Source organism: Tribolium castaneum, chromosome 3, assembly GCF_031307605.1.
Source record: "Tribolium castaneum strain GA2 chromosome 3, icTriCast1.1, whole genome shotgun sequence".
NCBI classification, from domain to species: domain Eukaryota; kingdom Metazoa; phylum Arthropoda; class Insecta; order Coleoptera; family Tenebrionidae; genus Tribolium; species Tribolium castaneum.
Genome location: NC_087396.1, coordinates 10813561 through 10833282, shown reverse-complemented (window position 1 = coordinate 10833282; position 19722 = coordinate 10813561). Strand labels below are relative to the sequence as shown.

The window sequence follows — 19722 nt, the reverse complement described above, 5'->3', positions numbered from 1 at the left end:
TATCGACTAGAACGAATAACCCGGTCTAAAGAAAATCCCTTTAATATGTAAGTCATGCATAATGTATGTAGCGACATTGTATATTCAGCTAGGCTTTGTTGCAAAACAGCGATACTTTTTCGACTAAATAAGTTAATTATTTCAAGTAGCACTAGCACTAGTAAAAATAATAATAACCGCTTATTACACAAAAATGACATTAAGCAATACTGTGTTAATTCCATTCCATAATTTAGTGAAACACCGAACAAATAAACACAATTCCCATTCCATCAAAAGAATATCTTACATAAAAAGCCGGTTAACTATATACAAACATGCGGCCTAAATACAACACCAACATTTAGGACAAGCACAGCAAAACCGCAGCCAACCGGAGCCTTATTACCTTCTCGCGATACTGCCTCCTTGAGGAATCCAAACTTTGGATGAGGTTGGTGGCGTGACCCAGGAACAGGGCATAACATGTGGCTCCAGATATCATGGATAGCATCGTCAACCACATATCTGTCAACGACTGGGGTGGAAACCGGCCGTAACCGATGCAAAGCATATGCGACATGGCTTTGAATAAGGCCCACGAATATTGCTCCAGCCAGAATGCCTCCTGTAATAAATCAAGGAGTAAAAACGGGAATTGGGGGCGAGTGCAGCGGACCTGTAATTCGTTGATTGCCACCCAAGAATTGGCGGGGAATCCCTGGAGCATGGGTACTAAGAACTGGAGACAGCCGGACCAGTGACCAATCAGCAACATCATACATATTAGATTGAATATCCTCATGAAAACACTCGCCATATTTAAAAACTGGAACATTATTAGGTACCTTGTTTAGTGTTTGAGAGTTTTAGTGGCGCTTGTCTAAAACAAGATCACTAGTTGTGCTTGTTTTAAACCTGACAACTACTTAAGATTAAATCAACGTTTGTAACTGCTTGCTGTAACACAAATGAAACAAAACGACAACACAAAAAAACTGTGTGAAAGAAATGTTAAAGAAGCATCGTCTCCTCTGTCAGTCTAGGGAGCGGAACCGAAAAGATAGCCTCAAGCCATTTCAAAGCAGTGCCTTCAATAAAAAGCACAAGCAACTGTCATGGTATAAAAGCATGTGTTTTTAAATTTGAAGTAACGTGAGCTAAAATTCTATGTACCCAGCACCTCAAACCAAACAAATAATCATTGAATAAACAATTTGACTTGACTTTGTTGAAACTGTTGACGTAAACGGGACAAGAACGCAAAACAGAAGCTCTTCTACGACACTACGGGCACCTCTCGACTTACCTTCACATAAAAAAACGGCATGCACCTCAACAGTGCTTTCAGCGCTAGAATACCAGGTCTACAAGGTGGGCATGTATCTACCAAACAAGGTGCAACCTGGCCTCTAGAACGCTGAAAAGTGACGTGCAAAGCGGAAACTAACTCTAGGTTTTGAAGCATAGTCTAGGTTTGAATTTTGTAATTTTGGGCCTAGGCGGAAGCAGAGGCGCCGCGGGTCGGTCATGCGCATTGCCAAGCAAGCCCGAAGCGGGTTACCTTAAAGATGAGATTGCTTTTGGTGTAATTAGACTTGTTGAGGTCCGAACTGAGGCGCCCCCTTCGTTCCGTTCGCTTTTTTTGGAGATTCTGCAAGATCTAGAAAAAGCGAAGAACACAAGGTAGTAGAGAAAAGCGTGGCACACTAGATTCCAGAAGAACGACTTAAATAGAGAGAGCATGAAAGTTAGTAGATTACAGTCGGTGAATAGAACAGAGTGCAGTGCGAAGCTAACATGGACAGAGCTACATGCCACCACGACGATGATGACACACTTAGAAGCTTGGACGAGAACCAAATGAACACTATGAACGTGATCTCTAGTCTAAAGCCTATTTTTTCTGAATACGACTTGTACAGGGAATTTAAACACTTTTTTTATTTACCTACTAAATTGACTAAAAAGCAATTCCCTGTACACAACGATCGATCAAAAAATTTGCCAAGTAGTTTTGATCTTACCGTTTACTTAAAATAAATAAGTGACACGTAAATTGAAACACCATCAAAACATGAATGTTTTTCACCAAATTTAATGTACCTTTTAGCAAAACAAAGTGTTTTATAAAATTTCCTTCCACTTAAATAAAAATTTCCAAAAAATTTCCAATTTTTGTCTTCCCTTTATCTTTTACCAATAAATAATGATAAAAAATTAGTACCTCCATGAAGGTGAAAACAAAACCAACAGGGGATTTACAGATAGAACGTTGGATATTTATAGTAATAACAAACGAAATTATAGCAAGAATTATGCCTACAATAGGAATAAAAAATTGTTTTCTGTTCCACGTTTTTGAAATTATTGGTTAGAAATTGAGAAGAATTCTAAGGAGAATTAATTTTTGTCCAAAAAATCCCGTACAACATACACTTCTATTATTTAACAGATATGTTAGCAATGAAAAAAGCACCACTTTAGTAAATAAAATATACAGATGTCGAATTATTTGCCGCAAAGGAGGTAATTTAATTGATTTAAATAAAATCAAACAAAAATTAAAGAAAACCCTAAGCGATTTATTAGCGAGTGAAGGACAAACCTTAAAAAATTAGTTGATTCAGTATGAGTGCTGAAACAGGTAAGTAAGTGTATTTACAACCAGACCAAATTTAGTTACATAACGTAACAATGTATCAATTTATTCTTTCTCATTCATCATAATTCATTAGCCCAGAATAAACAAAAGAAAACTCAAATGTATAGACGCTCAATTAAGTAGGTAGGTATACAAAATTGGACGAAAAAATCTATTTTATAAAACTACATTATTTTAATAACTGCTTTGTAGGAACTAATTTATGTTGAATTAAAAGGAATACAATGTTTTTTAATTTTTTTTATCACAACCTATGAACTTTAATGACTTATAATGAGATACAAAAAATACTAATTGTAGTTTACTTTCTTTTGGTAAAAAATATACGATTTGAGCGGTGTTGCAATTTTAATGTCACTATGATTGTTTCTTCCAATTCGTTGAAATGTTATAAAAACAAACAGTTTTAAATTAGCGAAATACTATTTTACGTTTAAGTTTTTTAATTGATTTCGTTTATAAGAAACGACTGGTGCACTGGAAATACCTAATGCCAATCAATAATAAAAAAGCTACCATGCAAATATGGAATAAAATTGTCATGCCACATTTTAAGTTTCTTGTTCTTAAATATGATACTTTTCAGCTATATTTTTAACAGTTCCTTTTAGTGTTCAGCCATTTCACGTAATTTTATGTACTTAATTTTAGACGCTGTGCTTAGCATTTGATTTAGTTATTGAAGAGGTCCTCTAAGCATGAGTAGCAATGGATGTAGTATCGGGTGCTCTGAGCGTGCAGAAGAGGGAACAGTGAGAAAATCACGTGAAACTTACAAATTGTCAAGGAACTGCAGAGAAAGAACAAAAAAAGAATAGTAAAATGGATTTGGTAGAAAATATTTACATTGTATGTGGTATTTGGAAGGTGACGTGTAAGAGTATACCTACCAAATGACTTAAACTGAATCTGAAATGTGTGTTCGAATGACTAGCGATTTCTATAAACTCTAACATAGAACATCAAATAACTTACTTAAGCGCAGATGTATCTCAATGATAATTTATCGATATGGCTACCAACCTATAACGTGCTTGCAAATACCGAGCAAAGAACAATGTCGAGGATGTTGTGCATTTGACGGCTAAGGGTTGAGGACTCGCCTACAAGCGTTGGGGCTTGGGAAAGTAAGTCTGAACCGAAGAATTTGGGGCTGGTTCAAATGCACAACAGACGATGTGATCAACAATAACTAGCGACAACGCGCTAACACTGACATTCCACATCCGAGCGATCGACGAAATCGACGGCTCGGTGTAAAAACGGACAGACAGGCAGACAGACAGACAGAAAGAGTTTTGAAGCACCTCGGTTGTCCTGTCTCTAGGTGGAGGGATTGGGGTACCGTCGGGAGCGTACTCTGCCTGTCGCCCAGGCGGGTGCTGGTACATAGGTATCTGCGCAGCCCAAACACTTCTATTTGTATATTCGGAAAAGGCAGCCAGTAAGCAAAGATCGCTTTTGCCACACAACGATCAAATCTACCTTCTAATAACGCATGCAGCTTTTACAGCACCACTTACAATTTGCAATTGTTCCGAACGTGCTGCTGTGTATTATCAAAAGGTAATTTTGATTGATTCTTTGTTGGTAGCATATCTTTATTGTTTCTAGTTGTGTGGCAAGTCAATTCAGGCTAGTTGTGAAGTAGTTCCACTTAACGGATGGATATGTCATGTTCTGAGTACTGTGTACTGTTTGGTTATTTGAGTGTGACTAGTTTAAAATAAGAGCGGAAAGGAAATGAAAATTTCGAGAAAAACTACTTCTATGAAAGGAAACAGTTCAATGAAATAATTTAGAAGAATTTATCTAGATCGCAGTTTTATTCCGAAAGGAGAGAATAACAGATCGAAAAGCAAAAACTTTCCCAGACGCTACCGTATAATCTAAACACTTTTGCAAGTTTTGGACGTGTCCCTTGTTTGTGCCTAACTATCCTTTCGCAATAAAACAAATTGATAAATTTGTTATTCCCTTCGGGACGAGTTTGTCTTAGTGATATTTGAGGCAATATTGTAAGCTGAAAAGTGCAAACTGTAACAATGATAAGGTGCTGTAAAGTAGCAAACGTAGCCTCATTCCAAGCACGCCTGAGCTTATTGCGGAAGCCCAAAGCTCACAATATAATTCCTGCCTTCGCCTTCCCTAATCTCGTATGTTTTATCTCGGCCTAAAAACACCTTTCAATTCGTTTGAAAGACCCATTTAGGCGACTCTCTTATATTTAAGTTTGGTTTTTAAACACACAACTTATCGTATGTCAGCCAGCACCGAAACTTGACTTTGGCGAAGCGTCGAGTGTCGGTGCTCGCCCCAGGCAATGAGATGGACTGTTCACAATGCGTGAAAGCATGTGCGCTTCAGTGGCTATCACAAAAGCAGCTTTACTTACATAAACTTCTTCCCATTGACTGACATATCTTACAAGACGGGATAATCGCAGCAGTCGCACTAGTGATAACAATTTCGCGAGCCGCAAGATTCGTAAGGCGCGGCCCGCGTGGAGAATCTGGAAACTGTCGCCGTAATCCTGGAACAGAAGGTTTAAGAGTTCCGGTAATTCGCTAAAGTTCTACAACACCCAACAGATCTAAGTACAAAGATTAGTACAACATATCAGTGGTGCAGGGTCGACTCGGATAGGAGCCCAACAACCATGCCGCTAATTACCTGCTCAACTTAATCCCATTCCAATATTTATTATTTATTTTACGAGTACGCTGGTTATAAAACTGTCGTATTACTCATAACAGTCGATATAATCCGCAATATGTTGTTTGTGTCTATAAATACATATTTTGGTTCAATTTGTGTGATAATTCCGATCAGCAAATTACATAATTTACGGTTCTGCAAATGAGGAGAGCATCGTACGATGTTATTTTTTATATCAACATAAAAAACGACGCACTCAACTTTTAGCTGGGTAAACAAATAAGTGCATATTTTGATTTCGCTAACAGCAAACATGCTATTGGTCAATGCAACGATTATTTAATGGAAATATAAGACAACAAGCATTTGTATGTCAGACAAATCAGAACTGTTACTAAATGCCTTAACCAAAGGGGCATCATCAGAACGAATTCGCCCTGCAATAATTGTTTTCCTGTTTTATGGAGAGGTTTTGAAAAACTTACTTTTTACACTTTCGAAAAACTTTTCCTTGAGAAAAAAAATCAGTTTCTGTTTTTGGTTTTAAGCAAAATACAAATTTGGAACTCGTTTGTTTGTTTATTTTGATAGTTTTTCACGTTTTTTCAAGTTTTTTGTGAAAATACACCTATTTTCATGTAGAGAATTTTGGACAAAGGACATCCATTACCGCGTTTCAAAAGTACGATTTACTTGACAATTAATAAAGAAATCAATACTATGGAAAAACTTGTGCAAAAACTGTGGGTTTTTTTGTTTTGATTTTGAGCTATTTCTGTACGACTTATTTCCGCCATTCCTATTCATTTTGATACGAATAATTGGGCTGAAATTATAAGCATTTCGTGTATTTACTCCTCCCAGTCACGCAAAGATTTAAATGTGTATCACTAAAATTATTCTAATTTATTCTATTTATTCTCTCCATTTGCCGCCGAACAAAAATCGCTGAAACTGCGGTATTGCTTTCTGAAGTTCGGAGTGGTCTTATATTTGCATCTCGAGCCATGTAGTACCTACATACATCTTAAATTAAACTCCACTTACTTGATTAAATATAAGAAAAATATAATCTAAGGGGATGGACGAGATGAGGTCGAGGAAAAACCACGTCCTCAGGTAGTGTTTCGCTATCAACTTGGGGTCGAGAATGACCTGTTCAGCGTTATCTTGCTGCATTATCCCTGTAAGAAATTTACTAAACATTTTGTTTGCACGATCCCAGTACCCACCTGTTCTAAAATTGACTACAATATCGATTAGAAATATTGTATCGGACAGACAGTTAAAGGCAATCCAGCGGGTGCTCAAGTCATCGTTGAAAAAACTTATAGCCACCGGTAGAATTATGAGGTTGGCCACTAACAACAGAAGCATACACAAATCCCAGTAAAATCTGAAACAAAATTAGGGTTCAGGATATGTAGATTCGCCGAAAAAATTAAAATTTAATTATAAAAGACGGGAAGTTTCACTTAAACAAGATTGGTAAGTGCAGGCCCGGCACAATGGCTTTTCAAAAGCATTGGAAACTTTGCAAAGTAGACACAACTTTTCAGCAGGTTCTACGAAGTTGTTTTTATTTCAAAAAGTGCCCTTAGATAAAAAGGCGTAAAATTATCAGAATCCCAAGAAATATGTCATTATCGAACGAGTGACAAAAATAGCAGAGCAACAGAACTGATAAATTTTGACAATTTCTTATCACAAAATGAGCAAGCATATGGATGAGGCGCTAATTAATTTATTTCTCCATTTACTAAATAACCAAATCGCTAGTAACAGATGTTAATTGATTAATTTGTATTGTTAGGCATAAAAATGCATTGCAGATAATGGGGCAATGTGTATAACTAAAGAGACAAATTGTTATTAATAAGATATGCCAAGACTGATTTATGTCTTCCGAAAATACAATAATTCAAGTCATACGTTTTGATAAATATTTTTTATGTGAAATGTTTTCATTGATAACTAAACATTTCTGTTCTCGGAATCCTTCAATTTATTAACTTTACATTTTGACGACGAAAAATCCCTATTAGCTAATTAGTTAAGATAATAAATCGAGTTTAACGCTGCGTTATTCTCTGTTAGTTTATCCAATTATCTTATCTGTAAACCAAAGATATAAATAGGCAGCAGCCACTGCCAGAGTTAAACCTCCTCCACCACTTGTTGCAAGAACTTCGCTACCATGGTTTTCGACATCAAGAACAAAATCGCCCTAATTACCGGAGGCGCTGCCGGAATCGGCCTGGCTTACACCAGGGAACTCCTCCGGAATGGTGCTAAGGTACCCGTACTTTCTCATTTTACAAATTTCTAAATTTACTTTTGCTCAAAGGCTGTCACTATCGCGGACGTGGACGCGTCCAAAGGCGAGAAATCGGCGAAAGACCTCAACGCCGAATTCGGTGGCAATAAAGTGATTTTCGTGCAAACCGACGTCACTAAAGCAGACCAGTTGGAGGGCAAGTTTTTCTTAAATAATTTATTGCATTCGAAGTAATTATGAATTGAATTGTTTGCATTCATCTCCGGCGGGAGATCTTCCCGAACTTTGGAATTTTCAATAAAACTTTACTATTCAGACAAAATTACTTTTGAAACTTTTATCAATGCCAAGTTGTGATTTTAGCTGCATTCAAGACCGCCATAAACACTTGGAAAGGCCTTGATATTGTTATAAACAATGCTGGGATCATGAACGATGCCAACTGGGAGCTCCAGATCGCAATCAACTGCGTAAGTAATCGGTTGGTTTCTTTTTAATCAACGCGGCACATCGATTCATTAATTTGTTGCTAAATTAAATCGTTAGAAAGATTTAATTAAAATTTACGTCGGAACTTAATTGCTTTCTGACAAGGAGTCGAAAATGATTTTAGTAAATAAGGGTACGGGTTTAATAAACTGATTAATGGTTGCTTGAATAAATAAGTACAACTGAACTAAAAATAAGTGGGAGCTGTAATCATGATTCATTTTTGATGACCCAGAGGATGTACAGTTTTATTTATTCATCAAAATAATTATGTGACTATTGATTTTTCGTACGCATAAGAGGTTCCTATAAATCTTTACACGGTAACAATAATAAATGTGAAAAAAATTGCTTTTGCAAAACCTGCAGATGATCACGAATGCTGCGAGATTGAATTACAGAATCGGAATCACGCCATTTCTCCGGAAATAAGAAAAATAAATCGTTGTTGCAGCACAATTTATTTTGCTTCTAAGGGAAAAATATTATGTTTTAATTAAGATTTATTCCATTTTGCTAGAGAGGCCAACATTATAATTAATGTCTACTTCAAGCGAGTCACTTTCAAGATTACAGAAGCCAGATTAATAGGTTTTCTAAAATGCAACAATTTTATAGTTCTGTAAAAAAAAATAATTTCACTACGTTGTAGTGAACGTATTGTACGAAAAATACGCAAAAACGTAGATTTGGCATAAAAAATGCAACACAATCAAAATTTAATACCTTCTCATTAGTGCATTTATTGCAGTAGTTTTTCTAAAATGCGTTGTATTATTTATTTTTCTTTTATGTTATTGACCTCTTTATAGTCTTGTGGTTATTGTTAAGCACGCCTAACCCTAATCGTCCAACCCGTAATTTAGATCTTGATAAATGCGCATTTATTCATGTGATAATTGGACCAATATCAATAATCTAGAACCACGTAGTTCGTGGCAGCCTCCTCGCCATCCAGTACATGGGCAAAAACCACGGCGGCAAGGGCGGTGTGGTGGTCAACATCGCCTCAATTCTGGGCCTGCAAGAGCTGGCAGGCTGTCCCATTTACGTGGGCACCAAACACTTCGTCGTGGGTTTGGACCGTTCCTTCGGAACCCCCTTTTTCCACAACCTCACCGGCATCCAGTTCCTCACCATGTGTCCCGGAGTCACAGACACTCCGCTGATTTCCGAAGCTGGCAGATTTGCACTACAAGGGATGGGAAACATTGCCAAGGAACTTGTTGAGGGACTTGGATCATTGCCAGAGCAAGCGTGAGTTTTGTGTCTGCTTTTTTGTGAAGTTATTGACCATGTCGGTGCTTAGACCCGAAGATGTGGCCAAAGGAATGATCACTTTAATCACGAAAGGCGAAAATGGGAGTGTGTGGGTGGCCGAAGGTGGGGAGCCCATCTATGAAGTGAAAATCCCCCAAAGACAAACTCTGAGAAAGTAGAGCCGGGGGTTTATGTTAAAGTGCACAGCCTTAATTTTACACATAACTGATCTGTATTTCGATGTTTAATAAAATTTATTCGTAATAAATACATTTGTCACTTATTTTTTGTGTCAGAAAAACCCTGTCATTTGTGTTCGTGTCGTGCAAAATGGCTTTCTTCAGGAGTATTCTTGCAAAACGGAGCCCAATAACAAACGTAACACTTTCTCCAAACTTATTGCGATAAAAATATGCACTTTGTAGGCATTTACTAACACAATATGGCATCGCCAAATGTCTGGGGGGAATCCTGTCGAATGCAAAGTTGCTGTGATAACCGGCGGTGCTATTGGCATTGGGGTTGCTTGTGCTAAGTCACTTTTGGAAAACGGTGCTAGGGTAAGACCAACTTTAGCTAAACCCCTGATTTATCCCCTTACCAAAGGGCGTAATGTTGGGTGATATTCGAGAAAAAGAAGGCAAAGAACTCGCGGCTGAATTAAATAAGACCTACGGTAAAGATAAAGCCCTTTTCATGAAATGTGACGTCACCAAAAAGGATGAATTTGAAAGTATTTTTTTGAACCAAGTTTATTATCATGCAACAAAACTAAATTCTAGATTTGTTCAAATGCACCTATCAGAGGTTTCCAAGTATGGATATCGTAATTAATAACGCTGGTCTGTTGCAAGACAAATATTGGCCCCTTGAATTAGCCGTGAACGTGGTAAGATCAATAATTTTAAATACTATAGGCGTTCAAAAATAAATTTAACTCGTGATCCTGAACAAACAAATTATCACTGAAACAGAACGGCTTGGTACAAGGGACACTATTTGGTTTCCACTACATGGGAAAACATGGGAAACACGAAAAGGGCAGAGGTGGAGTTATTGTGAACATGGCGTCCATCTATGGGCTCCAACAAGCGTACGCATGTCCTGTTTACAACGGCACTAAAGGATTTGTTATTCGGTTTAGCAACGCTATGTCCCATGAATATTACGAGAAAATGACAGGCGTTAAAGTCCTGACAATGTGTCCTGGGGTGACTGACACGAACATGATTGACGAATCAAGCACCTATGCCCTGGATGGCTTTGGAGACCTGGGCAAGCTTGTGAGCGAAGGACTGGCCAATCTGCCACCGCAACCGTAATAAAACCTGAATTTGTAATTCCATTTTAACATTTTTAAAGAGCTTCAGCTTGTGGGGACTGTTTGATCAAAATGCTGTGCTCCGGCGAAAATGGGGGTATTTGGGTGATTGAAGAAAGCGAGTGCTACAAAGTCCGGCTTCCCGACCGCCAGACTCTGCGTGTTTGTGACTAAATTCTATAAATCCCTTTTTGTAAATTATCTGTGTTAAAAATGAAATAAAATTTTCTGGCAGCTACATTTTTTATCCAATGGCAGCCACCTGTCTAAAATTTTGTCATATTTGGTCATGTAACTTGTCAAAATTATCAAATATTTTTTCAGACCGTTTCGATAATGTTTAGGTTGCTGTTTTTAAAAAACATTAGAAATATCGCCTCTATTTTCCTAGCCAAAAGGCTGCAATGGCCCAGGTTGGTCGCAGGTTGGCCAGACCAGTCCTAAGTTTGCAATTTTAGAAACACCTTGCAGAAATCGTCACTGGCACGGGGCAGAAGTGAGGCGCAGCCAGAACAGCCCCCGAAGCCGCACAAGGAGATATTTTTCCCGCAGTTGGGGCGCGATGGTATTAAGGACAAAGTAGCTTTAGTGACTGGGGGCACGGACGGAATTGGCTTGCGATGTGTGAGAGAATTGCTAAGAACCGGGGCTAGGGTAAGGCCGAAAACTGAATAAAACAACATTAACTGGCCTCGTAAAAGGGGGTAATGATTGCAGACACAAACGAGAGCAAGGGTTTCAATCGGGTGATAGAGTTTTCAAAGGACTATGGCCAAAGTAGGATAGCGTTCATTCAGATCAACCCGGCTAATTATGTTTTGCTTAAAAGTTTCGTTTATTGCCAGATAATCACACCTTATAAACAAGCAAATTGCAGATGCGTTTATTAGCACCCTAAATTTCTACAAGGGCTTGGACATTGTGATTAACAACGTCAGGTTCAAGGAAAAAAATTGGGAGGATCAGGTTGATGAGAATATTGTGAGTTGCTAACTGCTTTCGTTTGATAATTCCTCCGTGTTATGACAGAAAGGAATCGTGTTGAGTACACAGCTCTGTTTGGAATTTATGGGTCGTAATAATGGAGGAAAAGGCGGGATTTTGCTGAACATAGTCTCAGAATATGAGGAAAACACCGACTCCTGTCCACTGCACAGTGCTTGTCAAGACTTTGTTGTCCGCTTTGACCGATCAGTTGCAACGTCACATTTCGACACCACGAACGTCAAAGTATTAACAATTTGCAGAGCCAGGTCTGTTACCACCCTACTGTAACAATAATTTAATATCTCTTCCAGTTTTGACACGATCGGGTGCGACTTAACTACGATACTAACAAAAGGAACCAACGGCTGTGTTTGGATGCCTTGCACTTGTGCGTCGGATTCCTAATTAGAATATTTTAATTATTTGTGTATGAATGAACAAGGTGTTTTTTTCCCAATGACTGTCTTTTTCTGTTTGAATCAATACAAATTAATGAACGCTGTAAGTGGATTACAGCAAAATTTGAGTTTATGTGTTTGACGTGTGTTAAACCGCAATTGCTGGAATAACAACCCAACTCGCTTTGCCCAAAATAATGTGTCTCTACCATGGGATACATTCGTTACTGCCGTCCTTAAATTTTAACGAAGCGCAACACGCTCTTCCTAGTTATGTATTTATGCAATGAACCGCCAAAATGTCATTTACAAAGCCAAAATCAGATTTTAATTTTTCCGGAACCATTTCGAATGCCATGTATTTTTAGGAAAGCCTTGCCAACGTAAAAATGGAAACAAGGACATTAAACAGCGAACAAGAAACTATTCGAAAAATCACTTGTTGAACCAACGCCATTACAGCCTTTCAGTTCCAACGTTTCGTGGCACCATAAACCCAAATCAATTTCTCGTGCACATAAAGCATTTTTATTTTTGTACATGTGAATAATAAAGTTTCTACGAATAGCAGTTCAGCGTTTTTTTTTTTCTATTTTCTTTGCGTTCTAATTGCTTTGCTTTAACTAAAAACTTTATCCCAACTTAGAACAAGCAAGAAATTTAAAATTTGCATATGTTACAATCCCAAATATGTAAATGTAAACCAGAATTTCAGCTCTATATTAATGATATCCAGTGAGTTCAGTAGCAAGTGTGATATTACTATTACAGATGTCAAACTACCATTATTCGATAAGACTTGCTTCCGCCACGTAAATTTGAATCAATTTGTTCGCATTCACTTTTATTGTATCTATATTTTGACATTTATGGTAAGCTTGAGTAAATTTATTAAAGCTGAAGTTCGTTATGATATGAAATGTAATCTATTGAGACTGAATAAAATACGAGAATATAAATTTAAAGTTTCCATACTTGGCCTTTTTAGACGTTGAAAGGTTACGTCAAGACTGATCGATGTGTTAGAGTTCCATATGAAAGCTTTATTCTGTTGCAAGTTTACAATTTCGGGAAAAAATGTGACGAATGCAATAAAACACTTAAAAAATTGTAACAGATTTTTAATCTCTGGAATTTGAATAGTACAAAGTGCAAAAGTGCCACTGAATGATGATCAAAGTATTTGTGAGTAATAAATGACATGCATTTTTTTCTTTTATATTAACGAGGGGAATAACTACGTGATAATAAATATTCATCACGTTGACGTACCTAAAATTAGTCGTTTTTAACCGATAGATGAATGAAAAAAATGTATCATCTCTTGGTTTTGTTGTGTCCATTTCCCGCCCTGTGGGACGAGCAATTGAAAACTAGATAATAGAAATTTAACACCAAATCCCGTCTAAATCTCATAATAACGTTCTGTTTTCTGTTACAAAAGCCTCGGTATATTTTCTCATGGCGGCTCAGATTATGTGTGGTGGTGTTGTATTACTTTTGTCAAATGTTTATCCAGGTAGTTTGTTCTTTGGGAGCCTGGAGGAAATCAATACCTGCACATCAATTCTGCGGTACGTCAGGATCTCCCGAGATTTTCGGCTCGAATTATTGCAGGCAGTGCGAGATGTTGTAGTTAATGCACCCCAAATCTGCAAATCTCCCGGTAACGAACTCGAACCGGATCGGTGTAAAACCAAAAAACGGGAATTTTACAGCGCATATACTTTCCGGGCCATTACCTCCCTCGCATCGTACACTTGGTCGATTTAAATAGTTTAATCCTTTATAAAAATCATCCATGCAAGAAATCCGGAAAGCGAGCTGAAAACGCTTAGGTCGCAGGTCAAAAATTGTACAAATTTAGAGCACTTCGAATGATTTATTTTTATTTGAGAGCGGTTTTGTTGGTACCGGACTTATTGGGTTTGGGATATGCGATGGGAACTGTATGAAAACATGATCATAATGTCAGATTAACCTTTGCGCTGCTTTTAATGAATGGTGTCAACTTCGCCAGTTAAATGATCGCACTCGTGATTCTTGGGCTTCTAAATAGTGCACCCCAATTAGGTGAAAAAATTTGATCAAATTGGGGCAAATAGGTAATTAATGCTATTTTTAGACACTTTAAACCTATTTTGTACTCTGTTAAAAATCATAACACTTTCATGTTCAATCTCTAAGTTTATTAGCATTTATTTTGCCTGGAAAAATTCTTCTTACATATTATTGCTGTTCCTTCTTGTCCTATTTCGTAATAAAATAAAAAGCACGATTTCTGGTGTGTCACAAATCTCTGCCATGTGTTCCATTTCAATTTAGACATTCTTAAACTCTAATTCGCTTGCTTTTGGGACGGAAATCAAGTAGAAACTTGATTAAGTTAATGTAAGGCTAGTGGTTGATTAGAATTTCTTATCGGTGTTTAACTAAAGGCACTTCCATTTTACGCTTGATCCCACGGAAGTTTACCGAAAGTTATTTTAATGGTATTGAACTTGCTTACAAATTTTCACCGAATGAATCAATTTAAATATTATTATTGGTAATTAGTTATGGAAATTGCTATGTTTGGTAAATTACATATTTAGTTCGAGCAAACACAGAGCGTTCAAAACTATAATAGGAACAAACCAAAAGTTTAGAGTTGATTGTTACGAACATTTTATAGAATTAAACTTCGATGAATGACGTTAAAATTACAAGACGGGAAATACCGTGGTTGATTAATGATTTCTGTTAGAACTAAAATAAACTATTTTTTATTTTTCGTGATGTTTAATCACTTAATTAATAGAGACCATCGTTTTTTACATTTTTGAGAATACTTTTGAAAAATATATTGTGCAAGGAGATTGAAAAGTTTGGGAGGAAAGCGCGCGCTCGAGCATCCAGTCGATTCAATTATTAAAATTCATTCAAGTATCTTGTTTGAGTATTCATCGTCTGAAACAATGAACTCTTAACGTCCGAAAATCCAGTAAAACTCTTATCAATATTTTATCAGTGACAACCAAGTGGGCCCTCCGCCCACGAAATGCAAAAGCCATCACTCTGCCGCGATAAGAATGTTTGTGCATTTCGATGGTTGAGATTTAATGATAGTCAAGGTCTGTTCATTAATGAAAAAGTGCTTAAAATAATGCGTGGGAGTGCACTAACTGTAATTACAGCTGAACGTCTTGTTCCCATTACAATGCTCATCGTACAGCACATGTTTCGCAGAGTTTACATATTCATCGTTTATTTAATGCGAATTTAGAGAGAGCCGAATGTGGCTCCCAGTTAGCATTCACAAAATAAATATGCTTTATGCTACGATCTGTGTCATGCATTTATTTCACCTCCTGGAACAATGTTTGAGGTTTACCACTAGCAGGGGAATGATTTGCTAAAAAACAAGGACGAGGACGCGGCACACCGAGGGCCAGACGAAGATTTTTGTAACCCTATAATCGTAATTATTATTATTATTGAAAAATAAGGTCGAATAAATTGGCATTGAACTTTAATTTTGCGAACTCAAATTTTCCTCCTGTTTCAACCAATTACCTAATGGGCCCACAAGACCCCAACGTAATGAAAATTGGCGCAACAAAGCTAACTGTCACATATAATAACAAATCCCGGAAGAATTCCGACAAAATTGGGAACCGATAAGTCGATAACCCGTTTTATGTAGGCTGCAAAGAATCATTATTTTGTTCTATCAGCGCGGGATTTATGGCACAATAAAGCCACTGATACGACATTTAAATGAGGCTATTTGAACTAGATTTTGTTCGGGTTAATTGGTGGACATTTTTCGGTATTGTGTGTCCTATTAAAGGACAATGGCTTTACTAATCAGTCGGCGGTGGTAATCCTTTTAAGACGTCGGGAAAGCAGAAATTGTCGAATAATTAGCAAAATGTTTATTTTAGAAAATAAATGAATGAGAGCAAAATATACATTTTCCAGCAGAATACTCATTGTTTTCCTTCGGTTGAATTGAAGTACGCTTTTTGTGGGTGTTTTTCCGCAATTAACCTTCTCTTCACGGTTTGTAGAACAACAATTCTATTTCAGATTTCGGAAAAAAGCACACAATGTGTGGAAATTACATTATACTCTAAAATATTGTTTTAATCAACAGATCTCGTCGAAAATTTTAAATTCCAGTTTTGCCAAATTTTGTTTCCTGATGTTATCGCATAAAGGCCTAAATTTAATTTTGTAGAAAGGGTACGAGCATATTTGTTAAGCTGTGTGTAGAACGTGATAATGTTCGCAATTACACATTATTCTTTGTGTTTTCTTGGAATGAATGTTTATATGGAAGAATAGAGATGAAGTAACACGGAAAAATAGCGGACTGTTCACAATACACACAATCGCCTTAGAAATATTTCGAGAATATTACTAAATATTTAGAGCACAAATATTTTATTCTTGTTTCCCACACGTGTTAAACTGAATTAAATATTCTTTGCCAGTGACATTTGCAAATTTACCTGATTAAAAAACAAACAACAATTTGCAACTTGTTTCTGGTAGTTTACATTAGATGAAAGCGGTTTAGCTACTTTTAACAGCCATCTGAAAGTTCCAGAAAAGCTACTGTGTCAATACACTTTCAAACTAATGGTGAACATTCAAATTTGATCAAAATTCTGATCATTTTAACGGTATAGAACTTAACATAACAGTAAATCGACACGTACGAAGCTACAAAAGAGTTATTTCTAGAACGTGAAGAGTGCGAATGCCCACGTTGAATGTTTACCCTTCTATTTCTGACACCACGTTATAATTTATGGCAAGAAACTGTAAAGTAACAAAGTCAAGATTCCGACTTTTATGAGCAAATATTTTTCAATTTGGGACAATTTTAATTGAATAATAGAAATTCTTGTCCAAGCAGGAAAAGGAAATCCATTACATTACATCACTCTATACATCAAAATTAGCTAAAACCTGTATGGCAGGACTAGCGGAAATCTAGCCAAAATTAACGACATATTGACCCGTCCATCAAGCCTATTGTGCGGACAAGTCGCTCTTTACTGTGCAAAATCCACCAGAAGCTGGAATTTAAACTGTTCGTAATTAATTATCATGCAGTTCGTTTATTTTCTATTACAACAATAAATGGAATGCATTTAAAGGAACAACCTTGACTTTGACTTACTCCTGAATGGAATAAATTCCGAATTGTGCAAAGCCCGTAATTTCAGGCTTGTTACATTGTTACATTTTCGCTACTATATGTAATTATTTAAAAAATGGACGAAATTATACCCCAAATAATTAAGCGCAAATTGCATTTCCTTTCCTAGTTGTTCGAAACTTTATGACATAAATACAAAGGCTGCCGAATGTATAATTTATCTGTTTTTTAACATGATATACACTGTGTATATTATACTCGTTTGCCTGCACAGGAAAGAGCATTATTGAACGAGTATCTCAGTATCAGTACATTTTGTGCTTTGTCACGAATGGGATTTTTAATATAAGAGACGCGTGCTTTATTGCATCGAAAACACACCTTGCACCTTTAAACCATTTATTATCGCTTTATTTGTGATATTACATGTCACGTCTTGAGCTACAACTGCAATTTGTGGACAGATAGTAGACATCGTAATCATGTTTCAGCAAGATTTTGGCCGCAGTATGGGCTTTCGTCAAAATTTGACAATTAACCCAATTAATATCTCATTAAACTTGCAGCGTTTGTAGTTTAAAGTTCAAGTCCATTCATTGAAATTGTAGTTTTGAACATGACATTTTAATTAAAATCGTTAAGATTTTTAATTTTTCCAAGCCGCAGAGCTGTGCGTACAAGATAATTTGTTAATCTAATTTCAAGCAATTTGATTTCGGATATTTCCACTCAAATTTATGAATCCAAATATTTATTAATTAAGAACTTTTCGATTATGGCTGGAAAATGTACATTTGCAAGATCCATTAGCTAAATAGCGTAGCATATCTTTCCGCATAGCCCACCTTGTCCGAACTCCGTATCGATCCAACCTATGAAAAACCCACCAAAAATGAAATAGATCCACTAACAAGGTCGTATAATTAATCGAACTTTTTTACCTCTAGTGCCTAGAGCCGTTTGTTCAGACGACAAGAGGTCATTATTAGACAGTAATAAATAACACCACTTTTGTGGACAAACGGCTCAATTAAAACAGGACGGTCTGATCTAGCACAAGTTATGGCAAATTTTACGATAATGCCATCGAAGAAAGGTGCGAGGTCGGTAGAAAAGAATCAGCAACTTTTCGACCTTCGCAATGTAAAATATTCGTACAAAGTCCTCATCAAGTTTTTATTCCGTCCCCGGAGAAATCGACTGATGGGAACTGGAGATGGCAGAGCCGAACTTTCTTCGGCATGGATTCTGATAAATTTTTGAAATGAGCAAACATAATTGTGTGATTTTGTCAATAACAGACTGAAACGATTTTCGCACAAGTGCATAGAGGGTTTCGCAAGAGCGTTTGCGGGAACATTGCAATGAAATGAATTATTAATAAGCTTTGATTGCTAGTAGTTCTAGCAAAATCTAAGCATTTGCCCTACATTAGGTGTTGGTATCGTTTCTGGAATGTTTAAATTTATTTTTCATAAATTGCATTCAATAGTACTGTGCTCGTAATACTCCTGCAAACGAATTTTTGGTTTAGTTCAGCTGTGGGTCCAATAAAAATCCCCGGGCTGATAAAATTATTCATAAATCCATTAAAATTAATATTAACTATAAAGCTCGCGTAATCCCCTCGTACAACTTGTAAGTTTTCCAAATTAAACCAAAACAAACATACTAAGTCCAAAAGCTTCCGGTGTCTGTTTAATTACAAAATGAACATGCCCGTGGCATCGCAAGTAAATTTAATAAGCAAAAAGGTTCTCATATAACAAGTTGTGCATTTTTAATTGCATGTTTCCAGAGGAAATTATCGACAAGTTTTTAACTCTAAGTAATCCTCTTAGTCTTTAACTCTTTACTCAAAACAAGAAAATTCCGATGTTTTGGAACGAGAATAGCGAATTACACCTCTGTATTCAACTTTCCTACAAGCGAAATGTAAACACAGCTATCAAAATGCAAAAATTTTCAACATTATTTACACGAAAGTGAAGTTTCCAAGTTTTAAGCTTCGTAACTCGAGCCTTGAAATTTGGTGCAGCTCGAAACACTCTTTTGGATTTTTTTTTATGAAATACTAAGTTTCTGAAGATGAAGATAACGAAGAAAAATTCGAAACACCTTCAAAAATTGATTTCAAAAATGTGTTTACAATAATACGCAGAAACTTGCTTTTAACAGCTAATAAGTCTCCAAAAGTTTACAAAAACCTAAATTTCGAAGAAATTGATGTATTTTATAAAAGTCGCAAAAAGAAATCAGTTTATAGAGACAAAAGTAGAGACCGAATTTTTATTAAATATGCATAGAATTAACAATTTTTTTCTCTATAACACAAAGATTTTTTAACTCCTTATAGTTAAAAAGAGTACAAATTACATACAGTAAAATTTCAAACGTTTTTCGACAATACGTTAATAAAAATTCTTTAGAAACAATCAGTTTGATGACAGATTCGTATCATAAAACTGAAAAGTGCAAGCATGAAGCCAAAAAAAAAAATAATTAAAAAAATATCCTGAAGACTTAAATAACGAA

General features: G+C 36.5%; 4 protein-coding genes across 23 annotated transcripts in view; 3 read left to right on the top strand and 1 right to left on the bottom strand.

Annotated features, from left to right (window-relative positions):
• Ih (I[[h]] channel) overlaps window positions 1-19722 on the bottom strand; it is a 68898-nt gene that overhangs the window by 7758 nt on the left and 41418 nt on the right. For 10 of the 20 annotated variants that reach the window (XM_064355703.1, XM_064355701.1, XM_064355705.1 and 7 more), the window contains 7 exons: window positions 6535-6698; window positions 6350-6486; window positions 5040-5183; window positions 3952-4041; window positions 1544-1642; window positions 659-808; window positions 389-607 (listed from right to left, as the gene is read on the bottom strand). In XM_064355703.1, the coding sequence (XP_064211773.1) occupies window positions 389-607; window positions 659-808; window positions 1544-1642; window positions 3952-4041; window positions 5040-5183; window positions 6350-6486; window positions 6535-6698 (1003 nt within the window). Of the gene's footprint in view, window positions 1-388; window positions 608-658; window positions 809-1543; window positions 1708-3951; window positions 4042-5039; window positions 5184-6349; window positions 6487-6534; window positions 6699-19722 lie in introns of those variants that run through there. The other 10 variants (XM_015982032.2, XM_015982035.2, XM_015982033.2 and 7 more) reach the window with 7 other exon arrangements.
• LOC100142328 (15-hydroxyprostaglandin dehydrogenase [NAD(+)]) lies at window positions 7440-9599 on the top strand. Its single transcript, XM_015982049.2, has 5 exons — window positions 7440-7598; window positions 7650-7776; window positions 7944-8050; window positions 8992-9326; window positions 9379-9599. Exons 1-5 carry the CDS (start codon window positions 7500-7502, stop codon window positions 9506-9508), a joined length of 798 nt encoding a protein of 265 aa, XP_015837535.2. The 5' UTR covers window positions 7440-7499; the 3' UTR covers window positions 9509-9599.
• On the top strand, window positions 9593-10887 carry LOC135265708 (alcohol dehydrogenase-like). The gene is made up of 6 exons (XM_064355714.1): window positions 9593-9707; window positions 9755-9889; window positions 9936-10062; window positions 10112-10218; window positions 10304-10647; window positions 10692-10887. Exons 1-6 carry the CDS (start codon window positions 9660-9662, stop codon window positions 10822-10824), a joined length of 894 nt encoding a protein of 297 aa, XP_064211784.1. The 5' UTR covers window positions 9593-9659; the 3' UTR covers window positions 10825-10887.
• On the top strand, window positions 10905-12094 carry LOC100142523 (15-hydroxyprostaglandin dehydrogenase [NAD(+)]-like). The gene is made up of 6 exons (XM_008198112.3): window positions 10905-11063; window positions 11109-11304; window positions 11352-11478; window positions 11528-11631; window positions 11680-11903; window positions 11949-12094. Exons 1-6 carry the CDS (start codon window positions 10987-10989, stop codon window positions 12040-12042), a joined length of 822 nt encoding a protein of 273 aa, XP_008196334.2. The 5' UTR covers window positions 10905-10986; the 3' UTR covers window positions 12043-12094.

Bases quoted from the DNA above. Each gene is read 5' to 3' on its own strand.
- LOC100142328 (XM_015982049.2), top strand. From the start codon at position 7,500: ATGGTTTTCGACATCAAGAACAAAATCGCCCTAATTACCGGAGGCGCT. The intron at 7,599-7,649 runs GTACCCGTACTT...TTTTGCTCAAAG, and splicing joins TCCTCCGGAATGGTGCTAAG to GCTGTCACTATCGCGGACGT. The intron at 9,327-9,378 runs GTGAGTTTTGTG...GTCGGTGCTTAG, and splicing joins GGATCATTGCCAGAGCAAGC to ACCCGAAGATGTGGCCAAAG.
- LOC135265708 (XM_064355714.1), top strand. From the start codon at position 9,660: ATGGCTTTCTTCAGGAGTATTCTTGCAAAACGGAGCCCAATAACAAAC. The intron at 9,708-9,754 runs GTAACACTTTCT...TGCACTTTGTAG, and splicing joins AACGGAGCCCAATAACAAAC to GCATTTACTAACACAATATG. The intron at 10,648-10,691 runs GTAATAAAACCT...ACATTTTTAAAG, and splicing joins GCCAATCTGCCACCGCAACC to AGCTTCAGCTTGTGGGGACT.
- LOC100142523 (XM_008198112.3), top strand. From the start codon at position 10,987: ATGTTTAGGTTGCTGTTTTTAAAAAACATTAGAAATATCGCCTCTATT. The intron at 11,305-11,351 runs GTAAGGCCGAAA...GCCTCGTAAAAG, and splicing joins TGCTAAGAACCGGGGCTAGG to GGGGTAATGATTGCAGACAC. The intron at 11,904-11,948 runs GTCTGTTACCAC...TATCTCTTCCAG, and splicing joins TTAACAATTTGCAGAGCCAG to TTTTGACACGATCGGGTGCG.